The sequence below is a fragment of the Manis pentadactyla genome, chromosome Y (genome assembly GCF_030020395.1).
Source record: "Manis pentadactyla isolate mManPen7 chromosome Y, mManPen7.hap1, whole genome shotgun sequence".
In the NCBI taxonomy this organism is placed as follows: domain Eukaryota; kingdom Metazoa; phylum Chordata; class Mammalia; order Pholidota; family Manidae; genus Manis; species Manis pentadactyla.
Window position 1 is genome coordinate 26,449,603 of NC_080039.1, and position 27,351 is coordinate 26,476,953.

The window sequence follows — 27,351 nt, forward strand, 5'->3', positions numbered from 1 at the left end:
CTGAAAATAAAACAGTGAATATACTTTCTATAGTAAATGATTTTTCTAGTTTTAAATACAAGCCAGACACAGAAAAAGTCTGGACTGTAAGGCCTGAGTGTGTGGTTAAAGGAACCAGTTAAATACGGGTGTTTCACTGATCCTTTATTTGAGACAGGGATACTTCTTCATTGCCTCCTTCATAATTTTCTTGTGCTTGTTGACCAGTTTGCTGGTAGCTGTTCAAGGGATGTGCTGCAGGCCCTGTATATGGCTGACCATGCACATGATTACTCTGAGGGTGAAAGAGACCTGTAGGTTAAACTTTTCACATATCACAATCAAATAAAAAGACGTGAGCTGAAGTTTGTATAAAAGCAGATATGTCTATTTCTAGGAATTTATCTTTAAAAAATACTGCTCATGCAGTAGTTAAGTAACTTAGAAGTCTATTCCTGAGTTGCTACAAGTACCACTATGACAAACAATGTTTTGAGAAATAGGTACACATGAATCTGTGAGGTTATGACAGAATATTATTTTTCCTCTCACCAAGAAAGTGTTTTGACACTGTTTTTTCACCAATGCCTCTGATAACAGAATTGGTTCCTCTAAGTGTGGTCCTTGATTAGCCCTACCAAAATCAGTGGGAAACTTGTTAGAAATGAAAAGTGTTGCACCACACTCACTCCAACTGAATAAAAAATTCTGAAGGTGGGACATAGCAACGTCTATTTCTAACAAAGCCTTTAGGTGATTCTCAGGAATACCTACTGTCTTAAAAGATCTGAATTGGTCATGTTTGTGGTTTAAACTCAGGACCATCCTCCTAAAACTTATCCCCAAAATTTTATTTGGGAATGAACATTTGATCATCTGTGTTTCTCAGCGAACCATCTATTAAAAAATCAAAAACTTAATAAAAAATACATTCTTAGTGAAAATCAGTCCTGCAGCAAAACCAATCAAGACTTCCTTAACATTTCTTTGATAGTTATGAATTTTATGTTAATGTAAAACATCACACATTTTTATTAATTAAGGCCTGTGTAGTTGGCAGAGGAAATACCACATGGGCAGACAGAAACATGCTCTTTCAACCCAGTAACTCCTCATCATCTTGGCAAGCTATTCTAGATAACTTGTTACTACATAACATTACAACTAGTAAGTTACAAAACATTTAAGACAAATAAATGCTTTTAAGTAAAGCACAAAGAATTGGTTTAGGGGATAAAAATTAAAAACAAAAATACTCCGACTCCTATTTACCTGCTGATAGTGAGATCCAGATGAATTAGTATATAATGGGGCATCTTCTGCTGCAGAGGACTGATGCTCATCTGGGGTATCTTGGTCTTCTGGATGCTAGTTTTAAATATTTAAAAGAGATTAGAAGTTTGATTATAAAAGCAACTTAAATTTATTTTTATTCTACCAGTGAGACAGTTAAAAAAAATCTAAAAAGCTGCCATGTTTAATGTTTTTTCATTTACTGTGATAAAATAACTTGCAGTTAGAGAAAAACTTTTAGATTATCCTAAATATGTTCTTAGACAGTTTCACAGCAATTTCTCCAAAATATAGAGAACAGAGGAGGTTAAGCTCTGTTGATGACTTAAAAAAAATCAATCAGCACTAAACACTAAAACAAACAAACTGCAACACATATTCTTTACACAGTAACATGGCCTATAAAAAATTACTTTTCTTTCTTCCATTTCTATTTGCTGTCCATTGATGGCTTTTATTTATTTTTTACCTCCTCTGGACAGAATTCACAAGCTTTTTCGAGTGTCATCCTAGCACTATGTGACCTCCGTAATAAATAAGAACGTGATGATGTTTTACTGCTTTGCACTGGAGAAGACCAATTGTTATCACTGCATTGAGGGTTGCCAGTGTACGGTATTTTTTCAAGTTCACATGCAAGCCATTCCACTGCACAGATCCACTTTCTTATAAGATCTCCATTACCCTTCAAAAGAAAATAAAACTATTCAAGCAAAAGAATTTGGAATAATTTCTGTGTTAATTTAAAATGCAAATTCCAAATTTCCATGATTCCAGTTACTACAAAACTTAAGAAAAGACTCTCACCTTTAATATTTGGTAAGCAACAGGACAACTGCTAAACAGAGCTACAACACATTTTATACACTGATACGCTCTTTTTTGATAGTGATTTTTAGAGCAATGGATTATTATAAACAATCCATCTCGATCATCTGGGATTCCTTTAAGAGCATTACAAATTCTAAAAAAGAAGAAAGAAGATATAAAAATTTGTGACAGGTAGTAAACATTTGAAGCCTACTGTGCACCGTTCAGCACACGTTTTTTTTTTGAAGTGTCGATCTAATCTAGTTAACTCTCTTAAGCTTCGGTAAACTCATTTACTTCTTGAGAAAACAAGTACAGAAATAAAAAAGTAGCCACATATCCCAGACTTATACTCAAGTTGGGAAGTTGGCTACCAGTCCGACCTGAGAATTTGAAGTCTTAACAAACTGTCATCAATCCAAAATGCTTTTGCTATAAGAATATCAAATGCTGCATTGTTTTTATTGCAGTTATCTACAAGTATGTCTTATCTTCATGACTAGAGAATTGTTTTGCTTTGAATCAGATCATTTTTTTTTTTATTGAAGGGTAGTTGACAACAGTATTGCATTACATTAGTTTCAGGTGTACAACACAGTGATTCAACATTTATATACATGATAATTCTAGGTACCAGGTATCACCATACCAGGTTGTTACAATATTTTGACTATATTCCTTATGCTATACATTACATCCTGGTTACTTATTTATTTTACAATTGGAAGTGTGTTTATATATATATATATGTATATATATATATTTTGTGAGGGCATCTCTCATATTTATTGATCAAATAGTTGTTAACCACAATAAATTTCTGTATAGGGGGGTCAATACTCAATGCACAATCATTAATCCACCCCAAGCCTAATTTTCGTCAGTCTCCAATCTTCTGATGCATAACGAACAAATTCTTACATGGAGCACAAATTCTTACATAGTGAATAAGTTACATGGTGAACAGTACAAGGGCAGTCATAACAGAAGCTTTCAGTTTTGTTCATGCATTATGAACTATACACAGTCAGTTCAAATATGAATATTCATTTGATTTTTAAACTTGATTTATATGTGGATACCACATTTCTCTATTATTATTATTTTTAATAAAATGCTGAAGTAGGTAGATACGAGATAAAGGTAGAAAACAGAGTTTAGTGTTGTAAGAGAGCAAATGTAGATGATCAGGTGTGTGCCTGTAGACTATGTGTTAATCCAAGCTAGACGAGGGCAATAAACATCCATGTATGCAGAAGATTTCTCTCAGAACATGAGGGGGGAGGTTCTAAGCCTCACCTCTGCTGCTCCCCATTTTCTCACCACATGGCCCCCTGCGACTGTGCCTGTCTTAGGTTGTTCCTCCCTTGAGGAATCTTACCCGTCTCTGGCTAACCAGTCATCTTCCGGGGCCATACAGGGAAATGTTAAGTTGGTAAGTGAGAGAGATTTTACTTCTTTGCATATTTATGCCCTGTGGCTTCTATGCCCAGCATTTGTCTTGAGGTGTCTTTACCACTTGGAAGAATTATGATACTCGGTAAATTCGACATGTGGCACGAGTTCTATTTAAAGGTTGTGATTAGGTAGGAAGAAGAAAAGCTATAGAAGTAGCAGGCGGAAGAAAACCTGGGAAGATTGATTATTTCTTTGACATATCTTCTTGTAGAGTAACTTCAGCATGGATAGGTTTTAAACTACTAATTAAATTGCACACACACATTAACATAATAGGAGTATAGTTACATAACCAAAGCATACCTGTAATTACCAGCCATCTCCAGTGAAACCAAGAAAACCAGTTAGGCACCTTAGGCATTTGTGAAAACTTATCTATGATATGGTGGATATTGTCCGACTGAACTTAAACAGTCTGAGAGAATTCAGATAAACCAGAACAACCCATTCCTGGGGACTGTTCATATTCCATATGTTCTTTTAACGATAAATAGTCTGTGGTTGTAAGATTTTGGAGTACTACAATTTGCACTTCTCCTAATTCTTGGTTGAGTTCCAACAGTATAGATCCAGTCAAATTTTTGTTTTACTGTATGCACAGGCCAGCTTAGATATCTCCTTCCTCATTCCCATGGCAAGTCCAGGAGCTGGTGGGATGAGTGCATCTACAGCTGTAGCAGTGCGTGGATCTTTGTTGGGGTTTTTTGATGATCCTCATCTGGCATGAGTCTTCCCGAGAGTGCTGATGTTGGAAGTTCTTTTTCATATCGTATCTTAGTTCATTTTTGGGGTAGCCCAATTAGGCTTTGATCCTCTGTATAAACACAAACAGACCCTTTGCCTACACTTTTATATGCCCTTTATATCATTGTGTAGAACTCATTAGAGGTCACCACATAGGAACTGCTTTATTTTTTTTTTTAATCATTAATCTACACTTATATGACGAATACTTTGTTTACTAGGCTCTCCCCTTTACCAGGTCCCCCCTATATACTCCTTTACAGTCACTGTACATCAGCGTAGCAAACTGTTGTAGAATCACTATTTGTCTTCTCTGTGTTGTACAGCCCTCCCCTTTCTCCCACCCCGCTATGGATGTTAATCTTAATACCCCTCTTTTTCTGCCCCCCCTTATCCCTCCCTACCCACCCATCCTCCCCAGTCCCTTTCCCTTTGGTACCTGTTAGTCCATTCTTGAGTTCTGTGATTCTGTTGCTGTTTTGTTCCTTCAGTTTTTCCTTTGTTCTTATATTCCACAGATGAGTGAAATCATTTGGTATTTCTCTTTCTCTGCTTGGCTTGTTTCACTGAGCATAATACCCTCCAGCTCCATCCATGTTGCTGCAAATGGTTTGATTTGCCCTTTCTTATGGCTGAGTAGTATTCCATTGTGTATATGTACCACTCTTCTTTATCCATTCATCTATCGATGGACATTTCGGTTGCTTCCAATTCTTGTCTATTGTAAATAGTGCTGCGATAAACATAGGGGTGCATCTGTCTTTCTCAAACTTGATTGCTGCATTCTTAGGGTAAATTCCTAGGAGTGCAATTCCTGGGTCAAATGGTATGTCTGTTTTGAGCATTTTGATGTACCTCCATACTGCTTTCCACAATGGTTGAACAAGTTTACATTCCCACCAGCAGTGTAGGAGGGTTCTCCTTTCTCCACAGCCTCGCCAACATTTGTTGTTGTTTGTCTTTTGGATGGCAGCCATCCTTACTGGTGTGAGGTGATACCTCATTGTGGTTTTAATTTGCATTTCTCTGATAATTAGCGATGTGGAGCATCTTTTCATGTGTCTGTTGGCCAGCTGTATTTCTTTTTTGGAGAACCGTCTGTTCAGTTCCTTTGCCCATTTTTTAATTGGGTTATTTGTTTTTTGTTTGTTGAGGCGTGTGAGCTCTTTATATATTCTGGACGTCAAGCCTTTATCGGATGTGTCATTTTCAAATATATTCTCCCATACTGTAGGGTTCCTTTTTGTTCTATTGATGGTGTCTTTTGCTGTACAGAAGCTTTTCAGCTTAATATAGTCCCACTTGTTCATTTTTGCTGTTGTTTTCCTTGCCCGGGGAGATATGTTCAAGAAGAGGTCACTCATGTTTATGTCTAAGAGGTTTTTGCCTATGTTTTCTTCCAAGAGTTTAATGGTTTCGTGACTTACATTCAGGTCTTTGATCCATTTGGAGTTTACTTTTGTATATGGGGTTAGACAATGGTCCAGTTTCATTCTCCTACATGTAGCTGTCCAGTTTTGCCAGCACCATCTGTTGAAGAGACTGTCATTTCGCCATTGTATGTCCATGGCTCCTTTATCAAATATTAATTGGCCATATATGTCTGGGTTAATGTCTGGATTGTCTAGTCTGTTCCATTGGTCTGTGGCTCTGTTCTTGTGCCAGTACCAAATTGTCTTGATAACTATGGCTTTATAATAGAGCTTGAAGTTGGGGAGTGAGATCCCCCCTACTTTATTCTTCTTTCTCAGGATTGCTTTGGCTATTCGGGGTCTTTGGTGGTTCCATATGAATTTTTGAATTATTTGTTCCAGTTCATTGAAGAATGTTGCTGGTAGTTTCATAGGGATTGCATCAAATCTGTATATTGCCTTGGGCAGGATGGCCATTTTGACGATATTAATTCTTCCTAGCCATGAGCATGGGATGCGTTTCCATCTGTTAGTGTCCCCTTTAATTTCTTTTAAGAGTGACTTGTAGTTTTCAGAATATACGTCTTTCACTTCTTTGGTTAGGTTTATTACTAGGTATTTTATTTTTTTTGATGCAATTGTGAATGGAGTTGTTTTCCTGATTTCTCTTTCTGTTGGTTCATTGTTGTTATATAGGAAAGCCACAGATTTCTGTGTGTTGATTTTGTATCCTGCAACTTTGCTGTATTCCGATATCAGTTCTAGTAGTTCTGGGGTGAAGTCTTTAGGGTTTTTTATGTACAGTATCATGTCATCTGCAAATAGTGACAGTTTGACTTCTTCTTTGCCAATCTGGATTCCTTGTATTTTTTTGTTTTGTCTGATTGCCGTGGCTAGGACCTCCAGTACTATGTTAAATAACAGTGGGTAGAGTGGGCATCCCTGTCTAGTTCCCGATCTCAGAGGAAATCCTTTCAGCTTCTCGCTATTCAATATAATGTTGGCTGTGGGTTTTTCATAGATGGCCTTTATTATGTTGAGGTACTTGCCCTCTATTCCCATTTTGCTGAGAGTTTTTATCATGAATGGATGTTGAACTTTGTCAAATGCTTTTTCAGCATCTATGGAGATGATCATGTGGTTTTTGTCTTTCTTTTTGTTGATGTGGTGGATGATGTTGATGGACTTTCGAATGTTGTGCCATCCTTGCATCCCTGGGATGAATCCCACTTGTTCATGGTGTACAATGGTTTTGATGTATTTTTGAATTCGGTTTGCTAAAATTTTGTTGAGTATTTTTGCGTCTACGTTCATCAGGGATATTGGTCTGTGGTTTTCTTTTTTGGTGGGGTCTTTGCCAGGTTTTGGTATTAGGGTGATGTTAGCTTCATAGAATGAGTTTGGGAGTATCCCCTCCTCCTCTATTTTTTGGAAAACTTTAAGGAGAATGGGTATTATGTCTTCCCTGTATGCCTGATAAAATTCCGAGGTAAATCCATCTGGCCCGGGGTTTTGTTCTTTGGTAGTTTTTTGATTACCGCTTCAATTTCGTTGCTGGTAATTGGTCTGTTTAGATTTTCTGTTTCTTCCTGGGTCAATCTTGGAAGGTTGTATTTTTCTAGGAAGTTTTCCATTTCTCCTAGGTTTCCCAGCTTGTTAGCATATAGGTTTTCATAGTATTCTCTAATAATTCTTTGTATTTCTCGGGGGTCCGTCGTGATTTTTCCTTTCTCATTTCTGATACTGTTGATTTGTGTTGACTCTCTTTTCCTCTTAATAAGTCTGGCTAGAGGCTTATCTATTTTGTTTATTTTCTTGAAGAACCAGCTCTTGGTTTCATTGATTTTTGCTATTGTTTTATTCTTCTCAATTTTATTTATTTCTTCTCTGATCTTTATTATGTCCCTCCTTCTGCTGACCTTAGGCCTCATCTGTTCTTCTTTTTCCAATTTCGATAATTGTGACATTAGACCATTCATTTGGGATTGCTCTTCCTTTTTTAAATATGCTTGGATTGCTATATACTTTCCTCTTAAGACTGCTTTTGCTGTGTCCCACAGAAGTTGGGGCTTAGTGTTGTTGTTGTCATTTGTGTCCATATATTGCTGGATCTCCATTTTGATTTGGTCATTGATCCATTGATTATTTAGGAACGTGTTGTTTAGCCTCCGTGTGTTTGTGAGCCTTTTTGCTTTCTTTGAACTGTTTATTTCTAGTTTAATGCCTTTGTGGTCTGAAAAGTTGGTTGGTAGGGTTTCAATCTTTTGGAATTTACTGAGGCTCTTTTTGTATCCTAGTATGTGGTCTATTCTGGAGAATGTTCCATGTGCCCTTGAGAAGAATGTGTATCCTGTTGCTTTTGGATGTAGAGTTCTGTAGATGTCTATTAGGTTAATCTGTTCCAATGTGTTGTTCAGTGCCTCTGTGTCCTTACTTATTTTCTGTCTGGTGGATCTGTCCTTTGGAGTGAGTGGTGTGCTGAAGTCTCCTAGAATGAATGCATTGCATTCTATTTCCTCCTTTAGTTCTATTAATATTTGTTTCAGGTATGTTGGTGCTCCTGTATTGGGTGCGTATATATTTATAATGGTTATATCTTCTTGATGGACTGAGCCCTTTATCATTATGTAATGTCCTTCTTTGTCTTTTGTTACTTTCTTTATTTTGAAGTCTGTTTTGTCTGATACCAGAATTGCAACACCTGCTTTCTTCTCTCTGTTGTTTGCTTGTAATATCTTTTTCCATCCCTTGACTTTAAGTCTGTGCGCGTCTTTGGGTTTGAGTCTCTTGTAAGCAGCATATGGATGGATCTTGCTTTTTTATCCATTCTATTACTCTGTGTCTTTTGATTGGTGCATTCAGTGCATTTACATTTAGGGTGATTATTGAAAGGTATGAATTTATTGCCATTGCAGGCTTTAAGTTTGTGGTTACCAAAGGTTTAGGGTTAGCTTCTTTACTATCTTACTGTCTAACTTGACTCGCTTGTTGAGCTATTATAAACACAGTCTGATGATTCTTTATTTCTCTCCCTTCTTATTCCTCCTCCTCCCTTCTTCATATGTTGGGTGTTTTGTTGTGTGCTCTTTTTAGGAGTGCTTCCATCTAGAGAAGTCCCTGTAAGATGCCCTGTAGAGGTGGTTTGTGGGAGGCAAATTCCCTCAACTTTTGCTTGTCTGGGAATTGTTTAATCCCTCCTTCATATTTAAATGATATTCGTGCTGGATACAGTAGTCTTGGTTCGAGGCCCTTCTGTTTCATTGCATTAAGTATATCATGCCATTCTCTTCTGGCCTGTAGGGTTTCTGTTGAGAAGTCTGATGATAGCCTGATGGGTTTTCCTTTGTAGGTAACCTTTTTTTTTCTCTCTGGCTGCCTGTAATACTTTGTCCTTGTCTTTGATCTTTGCCATTTTAATTATTATGTGTCTTGGTGTTGCCCTCCTTGGATCCCTTGTCATGGGAGTTCTGTGTACCTCTGTGGTCTGAGAGGCCATTTCTTCCCCTAGTTTGGGGAAATTTTCAGCAATTATTTCTTCAAAGACATTTTCTATCCCCTCTTCTCTCTCTACTTCTTCTGGAATACCTATAATTCTTATATTGTTCCTTTTCGTTTGATCACTCAGCTCTCTTAAAATTCTTTCATTCCTGGAGATCCTTTTATCTCTCTCTGCATCAGCTTCTCTGCGTTCCTGTTCTCTGTTTTCTAGTCCATTAATGGTCTCTTGCATCTCGTCCATTTTGTTTTGAAGTCCTTCCAGAGCTTGTTTTATTTCTGAATTCTCCTTCCTTAGTTCTTGCATATTTCTCTGCAAGTCCATCAGCATGGTTATGACTTTTGTTTTGAATTATTTTTCAGGAAGACTGGCTAAATCTATCTCCCCAGATTCCTTCTCAGGGGAAGATGTAGCAGATGCCGAAGCTGTCTGGGTTAGTCTTGTCTGAATCATATTTTTTTGCCTTTTCATGTTGACAGGTGCTATTGACTGTCAGCTGGGAGGGCCAAAATTTTCACTTGCTACTGGCCTTTCTTTACTGGGACAACTGCGACCCCTAGTGGCTTCTGTTGGGTAATTGCGTGTAGACTGGGTCTTTGTGTCTTGCCTGGCCGGAAGGGAGAAATTTCCCTTTCTGTGGGCGGAATTTGTCTCAGGCTGCTTCTCTGCTTTCGCAGCGCCCGGTGGGGTAATGGATGGGGGGGCTGCTTGACTGTTTGCCTCCGTGAGGGGTCTCAGAGCTGTTGCCCAGGGGGTTAGTGCACCCGGTTTTCCCTGTAATTTCCAGCTACTGTACTGTGACCTGGGTTGTTTCCGTCAAGCTGTTAAGTCCCTGTCCCTTTAAGACTTTCAAAAAGACCCCGCTTTTCTTTGTCACAGGGGCATCAGCTTCAGCACCCGCTCAGAGGTCTTACTCCCTGTTCCCCCAGTATCCAGGGCCCCCTGGGCACGTACTGTGTCTGTGCTCTGGCCCGGATGGCTGGGGCTGGGTGCTCGGCAGTCCTGGGCTCCGTCTCCCTCCCGCTCTGCCTGCTCTTCTCCCGCTGGGAGCTGGGGGGAGGGGCGCTCGGGTCCCGCAGGGCCGGGGCTTGTATCTCACCCCTTTCACCAGTCGCTGGGTTCTCGCTGGTGTAGCTGCAGTCTGGCCACTGTCCTGCGTCTTCTGGTCTCTCTTTTAGGGCTAGTTGTGTTTGTTGTATTTTCAAAAGTATTTATGTTTTTGGGAGGAGAGTCCCACTGTCCTACTCACGCCGCCATGTTGGCTCCGCCTCTGAATCAGATCATTTTTAAAAATTGTATCTTGGAGTGCAAAGTGAGGTTCTAGTGACTACAAAGTGATATCACTTGACAATACAAAATTAACTAGAATTCTCTTCCTTAGAATACACATATGGTGGGTAAAGCAATTTTCACTGGCAAGAGTAAAATCTGATTCATTTGCTATTGACAAATGATTGAACCTCAGTTCCAGCCAAATCTCAACATAACATTTACCGTGGCAATTTAAAAATCAGTTATGGGAAAAACACAACTTTTCGCTTTGCAACAGTACCTGGAGAAAGTTATCTAAAAAAAAAAATCCTTTAATTTTACTGAATAGAGTATAATTGTATTCCCAATCAAAACCAAACATGTGTGTATATGCATGTGTAGGCTTGTTTGCCACAAACATGTTTATAATGTCAGTGGTTTTTCAACCTAATCATTTCAGACAAAAAAATGTAACATGCATAGGCACTGTTTATTTTGAAACACGTGTAGTATATAGTTTTTTCATTCATGTTTTAAATGATAATGAAGTTGACAACTCACTATTTCTGACATAGTATCATCAGTGCAACTGCTTTCATATACCTTGTAATCAAATACTGCCTTTCCCTTCTTGTTCTGTTGACTGTAACAGTGTCTGGCACATAGTAGATACTTTGTAAATATCTCTTAAATAATGTCTACTGAATAAAATACATGTTCATCATACAAAACATTTATTTCAAGCTTGTGCTCATAATTCCCTGTCAATTTGTACCCAAAAGCCCACCATTTCCCACATTAACCCAGTATTTATACTTTTACGATCACTTCCTTGGTAGAAAAAAGAAAACCAGGTGTGACTGATGAGTTTTAAGACATACATAAATTACACAGTAAACAACGTAAGTTTAGAAGCTCTTTAAAAAAAATAAAAGAGCTCATTAAAATATATCCCTTAAGACTTATCAAACTGTCTCATAACACTGAAATAGGTACTGAGTAATATATAGTGGTAGCTTAGAAATTTTAAATTTTAGTTTCATGGCAACTAGTTTTGGTTAATGCTATTTTGACAAAACTGATTTGTTTGAAATCTATGATGGTGAATTAGGTGACAATTTGAAAACTAATTAATTCAAGAATCTTGTATTTTCAGTCCCCCTGAAATTTAGTGATCTATCTTTTAAGCACTGTGTTCTTATACAAACTTTAGTTTTTCCTAATAACTAATGTGACAGTATGTATACATATTTGTTTCCTATATGAAACTATTTATTTCCTATATTAAACTAGTTTCATCAGTGAAACTTTCAGGCTGAATTTTAGCACAATGAACACACACAGGAGGAATTCTGGAAGGAAGTCTGAGGCCTTTTAGGAAGCTAACAGTTCTAAAAATTCATATTAACTCCCCATATACTAATAAGAGAACTAATATGCTGGGGATTATTTTGAGAAAACAGTATTACCTAGTATAACCAATTAAGAAAATGAGTGCAATGTAATCCTACAATATTAATAGAACTTAAATACTTACAAAAAAACCCAATTCATTTTCTTTAAATAAATTAAAGAAAAAAACTAGTATTAAGTATGAAACGACTAAGAGAAAAGAATAAAAAATGGACCTATATTGAGATGGGTGCAACTGCTCATTCATTTTTATGACATCATCGTATGTTTTTAAAGGTAAAACATTTAATAGAGCTTCAAGGAGTAAGAATGTATTTTTCTACTGGCAATTCCATTCATTTCTAGAATCATAAAAAATGTACTTATTCTGGTAGCAGACAGAGTATGTACCTGAGAGTCTGCCAGGAATCCTCAATCAGTAAAATCTGCAAAAGCATATCCAAATATGGCTGAAGTTCATAGGTGTCTGAGGAGGCAACCTAAACATAGGTAAAGTATAGTTGAATTACTTATTTAAAGGAATAGTGAATCAAATTGTAGACATCTGAATGTTTATTTTCCTTTAACCTGCCAGAGAAGTTCACTGAGGACAGTAGATGAGAACTGAGGATTCTCCCAGCAGCAAAAATGAAGCAAGCTGATGGTTTCCTCTGAGTCACTACAATCTTCAATAATTTTCTTCACGTAACTTGTTCTCACAAATAAAATGTCCTCCACATTCTGCTGAATTGGCATTATAGGCTGTGATAAATTAGGGTCACCAAAAGGATTTGGAAGAGGAGGATTACCTAGAACAGATTTGTCATCAATGAAAAGCCAACTGACTTCTTTGCAAACTTACAATACTGAATTTTATTTCTAAACTGGCAAGTTAAATTAAATTTCTAAGCACAATAAAATGATCAGACAGAGTTAAGATGATAAAGACGCATAACTAAATGCTGACATTGAAGGAAAAAAACCTAGTTACGATTCTTAATGCAACCATTTCACAAATAAGGAATTTTTATCGTAGTAAATTATAAAAGGTTCTCTTTTAAACATGTGAGAAAATTAATGGTTTAAGATATAATATATCCAAAGCATGGATCTTCACTGTTTTTTGTTTTTATATGTGTTCAGAATTTTAACTAAGTGCTATATAGGAAAGTAGCATTATTTTTGAACTACTGAAGAATGGATGGAACATTCCACTTTACCATTGATTGAAGACTGCATCCTTGATGAGACATTGCAACAGCGGATCAGCTGAGCTACTACTGAGTATAACTCGCCTAATTCAGCATATTGATACTTGATTGGAGGACCTGGCCCTTCATCTAAAGACACAAGCATAAAGGTAGCAGGTACATCCAATTTCAAGAGCTGTGTCTTTTCTGTCATACCTATAAAAAAAAGGAGAAAAGTAATGTGTAGGAAAAACAGAGAAACCAAAACAATTAAAACGACAGTGCTGCATTATTGAAAAAGTAATTAATATAGCCACATACTATTTTTATGATTAAAGCTCATCCCATTTATTTAGACTGCAGAAATACAGATGGAATGCAGAAAAAACAGAAAATACATTGACTTAGTCTAACTATGGAGTAGTGATCATGACTCTGGCATTCCAATTACAGAGCCCTAAGGGAAAAGTAGCTTTTTTAGGACTGAGAGTAGGGGGCTAAGATAGCAAATCTCAACAAAGAAAGGTAAGATGATAAAAATAAACTAAATAAAATGAGAAAAATATTTTGTAAACCTGCCTCCTCCCCCACCTTCCTTCGTATCAAAAAAACTTCTTGAGGAAAAAAAGCATCTAGATTGGCTGTTCCTACTTTCCTTATTTTCCCCTTCCTCATGCCCATTTAATTTGTCCCAAACTTGTTGGTTTGAAATGCAGGAACAGCTCTCACACTTAACTACCTTACTCTTCTTGAAACGCTTTAGCTTTGTATTCCCTTGCCCTCATTTTATTTCTACCTCTCTTTTGAAAACTTCTTACTTCCAATCTACAGTAATGCGTATCTTTATGCGGGTTTCAAATTTTGGATATCACACTGTTTTGTGGTCTTCTTAGATGTCCAACACTGTCAAAATTTAACCTGCTAATCTTCAAGTCACATCTTGGACTTGATAAACCTCATTAGTACAGTAGCCCTTTCATCCTTGGTGGTTACATTGTAAGACACTCAGTGGGTGCTTGAAACTGTGGATATACTGAAGAAAAATCCAAAGTGTGGCATCTGTGTGTGTGTGTGTGCGCGCGCGTATGTGTCTGTGCACACGCGCGCGCCTGTGTATAAAGTATACAGGCATATCTATGAGGAAGTTTAATTTGTAAATTAGACATAGTAAAATAACAGAATAGGACATAACAATCGTACTGTAATAAAAGCTGTATAATATGGTCTCTCAAAGTATTTTACTGTACTCTTCATTCTCCTTTTGATATGAGATAATGAAATGCGTGTGTGATATGAAATGAAGGTGAATGATGTAGGCCCATGACATAGTGTTATGCTTCCCATTGACCTTCTGATGCTACGTCAGAAGGAGGATCAAATCACATGCTTCCCTGGCTGAGGTTGGCTTCTGGTAACTGAAATTGCAGAAAGTTTTCAAAACCACAGATAATGGGCAACCAGTGTATGCTATAGTGGTTCTCGATGCCCTCATGGTAAAGCACAGACTGTCTAACAAGACTTGCCGAGAGAGCATGATTATAGCATTTTGCGAGTCCCTTCTGCTATTTTAAGTCACAAAGTGGCCTTCAATATCCAATGACCCAGGTCTTTCCATCTACCATTTACTCTGTTTACCAACCAATTCCTATACCACCTTCTCTAACAAGCCTTTTCTTACTCTCTAAGCATAGTTCAGATATTCCTGGCTTGTATTTCACAGCACTTTGCATTTTCTGTTGCATCATGTAATACTTGTAATCCATTAATATTCTTCATACATTGCTGTATTCCCAGGACCACAAAAAGAGTTCACAAATTCTTATTTGACACTCAAAAAGTTCTATGAAGTTTTTTGTAAGGTTGGTGTTATGGCATTTCTGGCAAAAACCTACCTTGATTAGACATGTGTTATCTTTTCCTTTATCCATTACCCACTGATTGCCCAGGAATTAAAATTCATTATATATCACAGAAATATTTATATGATTGACTGTAGGGTGCTGACACATACTTCCTTGGGGGATGTCACAAGTATGGCAAATGCACTGTTTCACCTTTTTTAAAATCTAAAAAATTCTGAAACCTCAGAGAGAACCAAGATGGCGGCGTGAGTAGAGCAGCAGCAATCTCCTCCCAAAACCATATATATTTTTGAAAATACAACAAATACAACTAATCCTAAAAGAGAGACCAGAAGACACAGGACAACGGCCAGACTACATCCACACCTGCGAGAACCCAGCGCCTCGTGAAGGGGGCAAGACACAAGTTGTGGCCCGGCGGGACCCGAGCATCCCACACCTCAGCTCCCGGCGGGAGGAGGAGAGTCGGAGCGGGGAGCGAGAGGGAGCCCAGGACTGCTAAACACCCAGCCCTAGCCATCCGCACTGGAGCGCAGACACACAGTGCATGCTTCGGGTGCTGGAAACTAGGGAAACAGGACAGTTAAGGCCTGTGAGCGGGTCCCCACAGGCGGCGCACCCGGGACAAAGAAAAGCGAGTGCTTTTTGAAAGTCTTATAGGGACAGGGACCCCACAGCTGGACGGAAGCGCCCTGGGACAGCTAGTCAAGCAGCTGCGAATCCCAGGGAACTTTGGGCACCTGACCCCCTGCAGCGCAGCTCGGAGGCCCCTCACCGTGGTAAACAGCCTCCCGCCTGTTCCACCTCTGACGCGGCTCCTCCTCATTGGAGCAGCAGCCCGAGGCAGGCCATGCCCACAGCAACTGCAGGGCTAAATAAACTCCATAGATGCTGGGCTAGATCAGAAGCCCCGTCTGCACACAGCTGCCCAGCACAAGCCGCTAGAGGCCACTGTTCTCCCAGGAGAGGAAGGCCTTAAACTGGCAAGAAGGGACTTTCTCTTACCCAACACACACGCCAGCTCCCCACAAATACATCTATCACCATGAAAAGGCAGAAGAAATTGATACAGACCAAGATCACAGAGGCAAACCCTGAGAAGGAGATAGACCTAACCAGTCTTCCTGAAAAAGAATTAAAAATAAAGCTCATAACCATGCTGATGGAGCTGCAGAGAAGTATGCAAGAGGTAAGGGATGAAGTCCGGAGGGAGATTACAGAAATGAAACAATCTCTGGAAGGATTTATAAGCAGAATGGAAGAGGCCATTGATGGAATAGAAACCAGAGAACAGGAATGCATAGAAGCTGACGCAGAGAGAGATAAAAGGATCTCCAGGAATGAAACAATATTAAGAGAACTGGGTGACCGATCCAAAAGGAACAATATCCGCATTATAGGGGTACCAGAAGAAGAAGAGAGAGAAAGAGATAGAAAGACTATTTGAAGAAATAATTGCTGAAAACTTCCCCAAACTGGGGAGGAAATAATCCACAAGACCATGGAAGTGTACAGAACTCCCAACAGAAAGGACCCAAGGAGGACACAACACCAAGACACATAATAATTAAAATGGCAAAGATCAAAGACAAGGACAGAGTTTTAAAGGCAGTGAGAGAGAGGGAAAAGGTCACCTACAAAGGGAAACCCATCAGGCTATCATCAGACTTCTCAACAGAAACCTTACAGGCCAGAAGAGAATGGCATCATATATTTAATGCAATGAAAGAGAAGGGCCTTGAATCCAGCATGACTATCATTTAAATATGAAGGAGGGATTAAACAATTTCTGGACAAGCAAAAGTTGAGGGAATTTGCCTCCCACAAACCACCTCTACAGGGTATTTTAGAGGGACTGCTCTAGATGGGGGCACTTCAAAGACTAAACAGATGCCACCAGAGAAAATAAAATAACAGCAAAGAAAGCAGACCAACCAAATACTAACTAAAGGCAAAAAATAAAATCAACTACCCACAAAAGCAGTTAAAGGAAGCACAAAAGAGCACAGAATTAAATAACCAACATATAAAGAACGGAGAAGGAGGAATAAGAAGGGAGGAAAAACAAAGAATGACCAGACAGTGTTTAAAATACCTCAATAAGTGAGTTAAATTGGACAGTAAGATATTAAAGAAGCAAACCTTGAACCTTTGGCAGCCACGAATCTAAAGCCTATAATGGCAATAAGTACGTATCTTTCAATAATCAATTTAAATGTAAATGGTCTGAATGCACCAATCAAAAGACACAGAATAATAGAATGGATAGAAAAGCAAGACCCATCTCTATGCTGCTTACAAGAGACTCACCTCAAACCCAAAGACTATAGGAACAAAGAACGACTGAAGGAACCAAACAGCAGCAGAATCATAGAACCTAAGAATGGACTAACAGCTACCAAAGGGAAAGGGACTGGGGAGAAAGGGCAGGAAGGGAGGGATGAGGGTGGGGAAAAAGAAAGGGGACATGACGATTAGCATATATAATGTGGGGGGGCACGAGGAGGGCTGTGCAACGCAGAGAAGATAAGTAGTCATTTTACAACATCTTACTGCGCTGATGGACGGTACTGTGGTGGGGTTTGTGAGGGGGATTTGGTGGGGGGGGGACCCTGGTAAGCATAGTGCTCTTCATGTAATTGTAGATTAATGACAACAAAATTAATTAATTAAAAAAAAATTCTGAAACCTAAACCCGTATCTAGCCATAAGAATTTAAGATTAAGATGGACAATCTACACTCATTTATGGCAGTGAAAATTGGCATTAGATTATACCATGGGTCAGCTGTGAGCAGCTTTGGAAGCAGTATCTAAAATGGAAACGGAGTAAAATTGGATTTCTGTAGTCCTTAAATTTGTAGTTTTGCATAAAAAAGGACTAAAACAAGGATGTTATTTATATTTGGTTTGTGTTTCAATTATATGCTAATTCTTCGAAATTTCAACAAATTTCAAACAATACGCTAATTATTTGAATCAATTTCTCATAAAAACCTAAAAATATGTATTGCAAAACTCATATCTAGACTACACCAGAAAAATTAGGAACTCTGAATTGCTGGTACACCAACACCTAAATCACTGACATTTAAATTTATAACTCAACTATAACAAATTCATTCTTTCCCTTCTTAATAAATTAAGAATAACTTAAAACAACACTGAAAATACTACAGAATTTCTTATGTACACTTGTGGCTATCCATCCATTCATTCAACTGTGACTGAGTACCACTATGCCGACTCCTGAACACAGAAATTTGCAGTCTAGTTGGAGAGGAAGACAGTAATACCTAAAACTACCAAAATACAATGGTACACAGCATAACACAGTAACACAGTGTAACTTTTTAGGTAAGCATGTGAAACCATAGAGAAGAAATGAACCGATGCTGTGAGAAAAAGCAGGATCCTGTAATATGCTATTTTTGAAAATTAAAATTATTAACTGATAGTGTTCCCAACAGGAGAATTGAAGTGAATAATGTGTGTAATATTATCCATGATTTTATCTTAATTTTAGCAAAACATATGTACAGGCCAACTTCTTAAATGACAAGTACCAACAAGTAGGATCCTTTAAAAAATACATATATCCTCAGATGGAGCCGAGATGGCATGAAACTCACACCATGCTCCTGGCTAGGGAGAATTAATATTGTCAAAATGGCCATCCTGCCCAAAGCAATATACAGATTCGATGCAATCCCTATCAAATTTCCAAGAGCATTCTTCAATGAACTGGAACAAATAGTTCTAAAATTCATATGGAACAACCAAAGACCCAGAAGACCCAAAGCGATCCTGAGAAGGAAGAGTAAAGTGGGGGGGATCTCGCTGCCCAACCTCAAGCCCTACTACAAGAGCACAGTAATCAAGACAATTTGGTACTGGCACAAGAACAGAGCCACAGACCAGTGGAACAGAATAGAGACTCCAAACATTAACCCAAACATATATGGTCAATTAATATATGATAAAGGAGCCATGAACATACAATGGGGAAATGACACTCTCTTCAACAGATGGTGCTGGCAAAACTGGACAGCAATGTGTAAGAGAATGAAACTGGATCACTGTCTAACCCCATACACAAAAGTAAATTTGAAATGGACCAAAGCCTGAATGTAAGTCACGAAACCTTAAAACTCTTAGAAGAAAAGATAGGCAAAAATCTCTCAGACATAAACATGAGTGACTTCTTCATGAACGTATCTCCCCAGGCAAGGGAAACAAAAGTAAAAATGAACAAGTGGGAGCATAAGAAGCTGAAAAGCTTCTGTACAGCAAAGGACACCATCAATAGAACAAAAAGGTATCCTACAGTATGGGAGAATATATTCATAAACGACAGATCCAATAAAGGGCTGACATCCGAAATATACAAAGAGCTCACACACCTCAACAAACAAAAAGCAAATAATCCAATTAAAAAATGGGCACAGGATCTGAACAGACAGTTCTCCAAAGCAGAAGTTCAGATGGCCAACAGACACGTGAAAAGATGCTCCACATCGCTAATCATCAGAGAAATGCAAATTAAAACTGCAATGGGATATCACCTCACACAAGAAAGGATCACCACCATCCAAAAGACAAAGAACAACAAATGTTGGCAAGGTTGTGGAAATCGGGGAACCTTCCTACACTGCGGGTGGGAATGTAAATGAGTTCAACCATTGTGGAAAGCAGTATGGAGATTCCTCAAAATGCTCAAAATAGAAATACCATTTGAGCCAGGAATTCGACTTCCAGGAATTTACCCTAAGAATGCAGTAGCCCGACTTGAAAAAAACAGATGCACCCCTATGTTTATTGCAGCACTATTTACAATAGCCAAGTAATGGAAGCAACCTAAGTGTCCATCAGTAGGTGAATGGATAAAGAAGATGTGGTACATATATACACAATGGAACATTATTCAGCCATAAGAAAAGAAATCCTACCATTTGCAACAACATGAATGGAGCTAAAGGGTACTATGCTCAGTGAAATAAGCCCGGTGGAGAGAGACTAGTACCAAATGATTTCACTCATATGTAGAGTGTAAGAACAACAAAGAAAAACTGAAGGAACAAAACAGCAGCAGAATCACAGAACCGAAGAATGGACTAACAGTCACCAAAGGGAAAGGGACTGAGGAGGATGGGTGGGGAGGGAGGGATAAGGGTGCGGAAAAAGAAAGCGGGCACTACGATTAGCATGTTTAACTTGTGGGGGACACGGGGAGGCCTGTACAACACAGAGAAGACGAGTAGGGCTTCTGCAGCATCTTACTGTGCTGATGACAGTGACTATAATGGGCTTTGTGGGGGGGACGTGGTGAAGGGGGAAGCCTAGTAAACATAATGTTCTTCATGTAGTTGTGGATTACTGATACCAAAATAAAAATAAAAATAGCAGAATAAAAAATACATATATCTTTCCCGAGCCCTAGGAATTTTGATTCATAGGTGTGGGATGTGGCCTGGGAATCAGTAGTTTTTAAAACAGCATTAAGAGATAAAAATATGAGTAAGACAGTTTCTGAACTAAGGTTAGATCAATTATCAACAGAACAAGTACACAAAAATACTTTACTGTACAAGATGAGAAGTGCCATTAAAGAGTTATACAGAAAGTCTGAAGTGGGTTTTAAAATTTTAAGTACGGAATACTACTTCTGTCTAGAAGATATTAGATCTCATTACTTCAATTAAAATGCTTTCATCAAATATGAAATAATACAGCAAACAGAATTATGAGAAGTGCTTACCTAAACTGGCATACATTACAAACAGACTGAAATACTGCTGTAAATGATGGCCATGCTCTGAAACTTCCCTTCTCAGGAGATTTAAGACTGCCCTTAGTAAGTGGTCACTCAAGCTTAAGTTTTCACAGGCCTGTAAAAGACAAAATATTTTATTGGCAACAAGCTCATATATGTAAAGCTGCATCACTTAGACATGTCAAGAGAAAAATTATTAAATATAGTTGTCTCAGAGAGGGAATGAAGAACTGAGGATTTCACTATAGAAGCTCTATGATGTTGTTACTGCAAAAAAAAAAACCCATGTAGATAAAAAGGTTACTTGAAGATTTAAAATTAGCCATCGTAAAAATAAACCTTAACTGAACATACAATCGGAAGCCTACTATATAACTGCAAGTAACTGGATAAACAGAAGAAAGTTTCCTTATGTTTTAAGTTGCCCAATAATCATTATTCATTAATATGAAATACTTTTAATCAACTCAGTAATGCAGGCATGTATTAATTATGTTACACAAATGAATATGTTTACTTCTTTGATCTTGATAAAAAGAAACTTTATTCTTTTTGCATTATTAGTGAAAAGCTTTCAATTACCTGACTGGAAGGCCCCAGAGACGTAAAAGATGAAGGGCAAGGCCCATCTTGCAATGAAAAATGTGCAATAAATACTATAAGTTTTGCAAACGCATCCCTCACTTCGGTACTAGGGCACTCCAGAAGATACTCAGAGAAGCGATTTGGAACATTAAAAAGAACATTTTGAGCAAACCAAAAACGTACATTCTTGCAGTGATGGAGTAGAATGCACAGTGCATCATACCTAAGAGAAAAATATACGAGTATCAATTTTATTGATGTGCTTCTATTTCGATGGCTCCAGTGAACCAACAGGTTTCTATGAACCAAAAAAGATGTTCTTTACAATTAATTAGGCCTGAGACTTGGTCTAGTCTCTCAATTACAAAAATGAATAAATGAGAACTTGTGTAGGTAGATGCAAATCTATAATCAGACTCTTCCTGATTCAGTGATATTTCCTTAACAAATATTCTGAATGACGCTGAAAATAGTTGTGAAATCAAGGTATTCTAATGTCGCCATCATTTTTACAATCAGAACCTTAAACTGAATAGTGTAACTATTTTTTAAAAATCTCTATTAAATACGGAATTCCATCTACAAAGATTAAAGCATAATGCTTTCATGATAAAATACACAAAAAATGAAATGGAAACAGGAGTCAATTTCTGAATATTAAAAGCACATCAAGCAATTGTATTTTGATTTTTCTCTCAACATTCCTACTAAGATTTTTATTCTATGTTGGAAATTTGAAAAAGGATTCCAACAATAGGGAAAAGTAAAGCACCACAGTAATGAACCACACCAACTCTTAAGTTTAATATGAATAAAATGAATAGCTATATACCAATCACTGGCAGGGCCACGGACTATTTTCTTTGTGTGAAATCCAGTGGTGAAGAGGAATTTAGCTGCAAGTTGAATACTAGTCATACTTATTTCTTCTGCTTCAGGCTACAAGTGATCTTGTCCTTAAACACAGCACACATATACAAACAAATTTTTGTTTAAAAATGCTCCATGTTTAAAACAACTTAGCTAAAATTTTGTACTTATCTTAGCACTTCACCAGATCATATTTCAAAGCAATGCTTCTGTAACAAAAATAACTATTACAAATAAAAGCTCTTTTACATTTGTAGATACTGACAGACACAATTCAAAAGTATGGCAGCTTAAATATTTGACTCTGAAGTAATGAACTGAACATGCTCACATATTCAAGATGAAAATGAGACTAATGATTTTATGGGAAAAAAGGTACAAGGAAAGAGAAAAATATTAAACACATATTGATACCCGGCAAGAAATCCTAAAAGTGAAATAAAAAGTATCCTTTACTAGTAAGAAGCTAAATGCCAGACTTACCTGGAGCAGGGCGTAAGTAAATACCATTACATGTAAGTAGTTTTTTCATAAACTGAAAATACTCTACACTGTACTGCATTTGGTTATGCATGAATTGCACATTTTCTTTCCATACACTTCTCCCAATGGCTGGTGACATAATCTGATGGGATCTTGTGAGCTCTGATATATATCTTATCATTTCATCATCTTGGTCTATTGTGTCCATTCGTTCATAAAAAAGTATATAAGCATTCCACCACCTTTGCTGCTGCAGGTATGACACGCACTTCGTCATACGATCAAATACTTGTCTCACATATTCTCCACCAAAGCACTCATTTTTCATTTCTTCATCATCATCCATTTTACACTCTGTTACATCTCCATCATCAAATTTATACCAGCGATTTCTCTCATCTTTATCATTCCTTTGAATGATGTAAGAATAATAATGTCCAACACTTGCTTGACCACTGTGCACAAGCACACCCACTAGTCTGTATTTTGCGCTTACTGCTGTCTCACTTTCAGACTGCACGTCCTGTTTTATCAATTGACTGTCTGGGTTTACATTATCTCTTTCCAGCTTTGCAACACCTGGTACTGTGTAAGGTTCCATATCCAGTTCTCGTGGAAATTCAAAATAATCATTGAATTTAACTGGACAGTCTCTTTCCCAGTCATAGCCAAATCGTTTCAATTGGATAGCAAGAACAGGAGGTAATTTTTTAATTAGCAAGCGCTTTACTGTATCAACCTACAAATAAACAGAGAATATAAATGCATGTTTTTATAATCCAAATAATAACTAAACAACAGAATTTAAAACTTCACCATCTATCTACATTTACAAATAGATGACTAAATGATGATGAACACAAAGCCACCTGTCACAGTGACTTATTCAAAACATCTATACTTAAACTAAAAATACCTAGTCTCTCATTTGCTGAGAACTACAAAAATTATGTGACACAGAAACCAATTAGCACCTGGTTCCTTAATGTTACTATCTGTCCAATGCATACTGCTGTTGGATCATGTTACATTTTTGATGTTTTACCTTTACGACAATGAATAGGATCTGCTATGAGCAACTGAAGAAATACCGTGAAAGACATTTATTATTTATCATACCTGTATATTCAAAGACATGTTATGGACTGATCCTACAAACTGGTTAAGTTGCTCTATAAAATTAGTTGGCTGGGTCTAAAAATCAGACCTGGGTTTACAGCTTAAGTGGGTGTGAAAATGTTATGTAACCAAATAAAATTATGTCAGTTTTTTTAAAGTTCAAGAGTAACCTGAAGAACGAAAGGGGAAACTACTAATACCAACTCTTCAGGTTTGAGTTCACTGGTAATTTTGACTTCTAAAATTAATCTTTCAATTGAAATGGTTTTCCTTGACAACTGGCAGCATTTATAGTATTGTTTCTCTGATAAATCTTTAAATCATTTATCGCTTTGAGTACCTCCCTGCTACCACCATTAACAAAGCATAGATAGAGCAGAAGTAAAATTTGAGGTTAATACAACTTGACATTTTTTAGTTCTTTCAAATACAATCATATTTATTTAAAAAAACTATACAATACCCACTTTTTTATCACATTTTTCACATCGATATGCATTTGCACCTTCTAATAAATCTCCTTTGATATACTGTTCCAAAGAATCAAGCAGGTTTTGGTGATTTCTAATGTCTACATTCAGAGTTGTAAAAGATTCTTCACATTCATATCTAAAGATACGTAAAACAATCAAATGGATTTATTCCTTAAGTTTCTAAACATTATCTTTAGTTGCAAACATTGCTAAAAATGTTTGCAGTATTTACTACGTCTCAAATTGGATATTTACTATGTCGTAAGTTTACAGTTATCTTTTACTGAACACTTTGTTCTGGACAATGTATTCGATTCTTTGCACACACTATCGTTCAGTCATCTTCATTAAAACCTGTTAAGAGATACATATCTATCCCTATCAAAAAGACAGGCAAACTGGGCGGGAGTGGGAAGAAGGTGCCAAAGACTAATTTAGTATAGTTTACAAGGCAGAGTAGTGATTTGAAGACAGCCTTGTCTGGTCTCATTATGTAAGTTCTTTATATTCTCTCATACTGTTATCTGTGTGGGTAGTAATTTGCGACAAAGTTAAGGATTTGTCAAATTTAAAAAAGAAGAGACTATTCATGAAGTGAGTTTTTAATTGTTCCTGCATTTCTCTAATAGATAATGCAATAGCAGCTAGTATTCATGGCATTTATATGCCAGATTCTAACCTACTGTACACATTCAAAAATCCGACCAACATTTGCTTCTAGTGTTGTGTTCTGGAGTCACAACCATTGGAAGAGAAAAGTAATGTGAAATAGACAGTCAACATCCCATATTGAGGTGATTTTTTATAATGGGGATTTTGAAAAACTTCTGATGGCACATGCTAATAAACTCAGAAAATGGGAGGTAGAGAATACAATACAGTCTCACTCATTAAATTCATGTATCAAAAAAATATACCAAGTGCCTACTGTGTATAAAACATAAGGGATATTACATGTTAGACATAGCACTTCCCATTTATAAAGATTTATAGTATGTAACCTAGATTACAAACATTGTAATTCAGAAAGAGAAAAGAAAAATTATACTAATAGAACTATTTTTGAATGGCATATTATACATACTGTTACTATGACAGAAACCAGCCCAGAGGAGGAAAAGGAAGTCTTAAAAGATAAATGGGATTGACGGTTTCTTCTATAAAACTTAAAGGGTGCTCTAGAAAAACACATCAGTGCTCTGTTACATTAAAAAACATGGAAATCTTGTATAATCCTAAAGCAAGGAAAATTTAGCTGGAATGTGTATGTAATTTATAGTTTGAGTATTTTCACTTAGCAGAGTAAAGCAATAAAATTTAGAAGTAATTTGACAATTGAATAAAAAACTGACTACTAATAGGATAAGGGGACAAAGAGTTGGATAGTTTTTATTGTCCACCTAATGCAAAATATCTTTCGTAAGGACCAAAAGTTGGTCAAATTAGGTGAGTGAGTCTCCCATCTTCCAAATGAATGTTAACTAACATGATGAAGAATTTTCATTTATGTAGTATTATTTTTCCCAAAATCATTTCTACATCTTCAAAAGAACTCGCTCTTCCACTCACACCCAACTAATGTCTATAAAGTAAAAAGGATGACTCAACATTACTTCTACTGGGTTGTAGAAGACACCATACATTTGTGGTTATTTTGATGAGAAGGATTTCAAAACATTGTATGACCATAACAAGTGCCAAAGTAAAACTTCTACACAATACAAGTGTCTGTCCACCAATGAACTCTGTGAACGGGACTCTTATAACTGAGTTACATGTATTTATTTATTTATTTTTACTTTTATTTATTTATTTAATTTATTTATTTTTATTAGGAATGATTAGTGAACAGATTTCTCTATTTCTTTGTTTAACAATAAAACTTCTACACAATAAAAGTGTCTGTCCACCAATGAACTCTGTGAATGGGACACTTATTACTGAGTTACATTTATTTATTTATTTAATTTATTTATTTTTTATTAGCAATGATTAGTGAACCGATTTCTCTATTTACTCCAAAACACAGAATGTCTTCTCAACTCTTGCTAAATTTTTTGATGCAAACATATCCAACCATCTCAAGAATGACAAGAATACATGGAAATTTTTTGTAATTTAAAAAGTTGACTTTTAAATTGCTACCAGAATATGCTCCAGACATGCCAGTTATTTTGTACATATACTGTATTTAAAATATTTCAATTATAGTTTTAATATAACACAACAGGGAAATATAGTTATAAGTAATAACTGCAGATTTATGGAAAGTGCTATGTTATACACTAGGATATGACAAGGCAAATAAGAACATATGATAAAGTAGTTAAAAAGTCAATAAACCTCCTTAGAAAACAGAAGCAAATGTTACTGAAAAGGAAGAAACAAAGAACAGAGTGCTAAAAATTAAAACACAGAGATGTAATTCATTTATATTCCTAGGCAGTTAGTGATAATTGCCACAGCCTGCTTTCATACACTTAAGAACTAGTAAAAATTTTATTAAAGACTACACTAAAAAGCACATACTAAAAATGTTAATTAGCACTTACCTATGTGGACAGCCTTGGCAAATCTTCTGATCAGCAAAGGAACCTCCTAGGACTTGACTTAACATAGCTGGATGTCCTAAAGCTTTTAAAGCTTCATCTAAACTATCCACCAAACAATGAAGAAACTCTACGGCATCATATTGTTCACGTAGATTAATAAGTTTACCCCAAAGCCTAAGAAGAAGATGGAATAAAACAGCATTTTACATCCCCAGAATATTCATATTTTACTTTTCATTAACAATGAAAATGACAATGATATAAACACAGTGATTTTTTTCAAATTGAGAGAGACAGGTACATCTGATTCTAGAGTGAGTGGATTTGAAACTTAGGCCAACCAATACTGAAAAAAAATACCATGTGTGTGTACAAAAAATGAAAATGAGTGCTGCTAAAAAAATCCCAGTCATACTGGATGATATTAGTAACATTTTATATTTTATGTTCATGTTTAATATTTACAGAATACAAGAATAGAACTAGAACTATATTTTTAGCAAAAGACATAGCAAAATGTTGAGTTTACTAAGGTTTATTGACTGTGTGTGCATAATGTGCCTTCATAATTCTAAAACCTGCTAATTAATAAAATTACCTTACAATTTAC

At 36.8% G+C, this 27,351-nt stretch overlaps 1 protein-coding gene across 1 annotated transcript; it reads right to left on the reverse strand.

The window, feature by feature from the left end:
* Positions 1 to 26,932, reverse strand: LOC130682104 (probable ubiquitin carboxyl-terminal hydrolase FAF-X; the record flags this gene model as incomplete). The annotated part of the gene is given in 13 exon segments (XM_057496244.1): positions 1 to 274; positions 1,252 to 1,347; positions 1,742 to 1,957; positions 2,080 to 2,236; positions 12,247 to 12,335; positions 12,424 to 12,644; positions 13,056 to 13,241; positions 20,645 to 20,774; positions 21,242 to 21,467; positions 22,077 to 22,200; positions 22,598 to 23,336; positions 24,184 to 24,325; positions 26,742 to 26,932. Coding segments are annotated over 13 exon segments (2,658 nt in total), but the record flags the coding sequence as incomplete, so codon positions are not given.
* Positions 26,933 to 27,351: the final 419 nt, after the last annotated feature.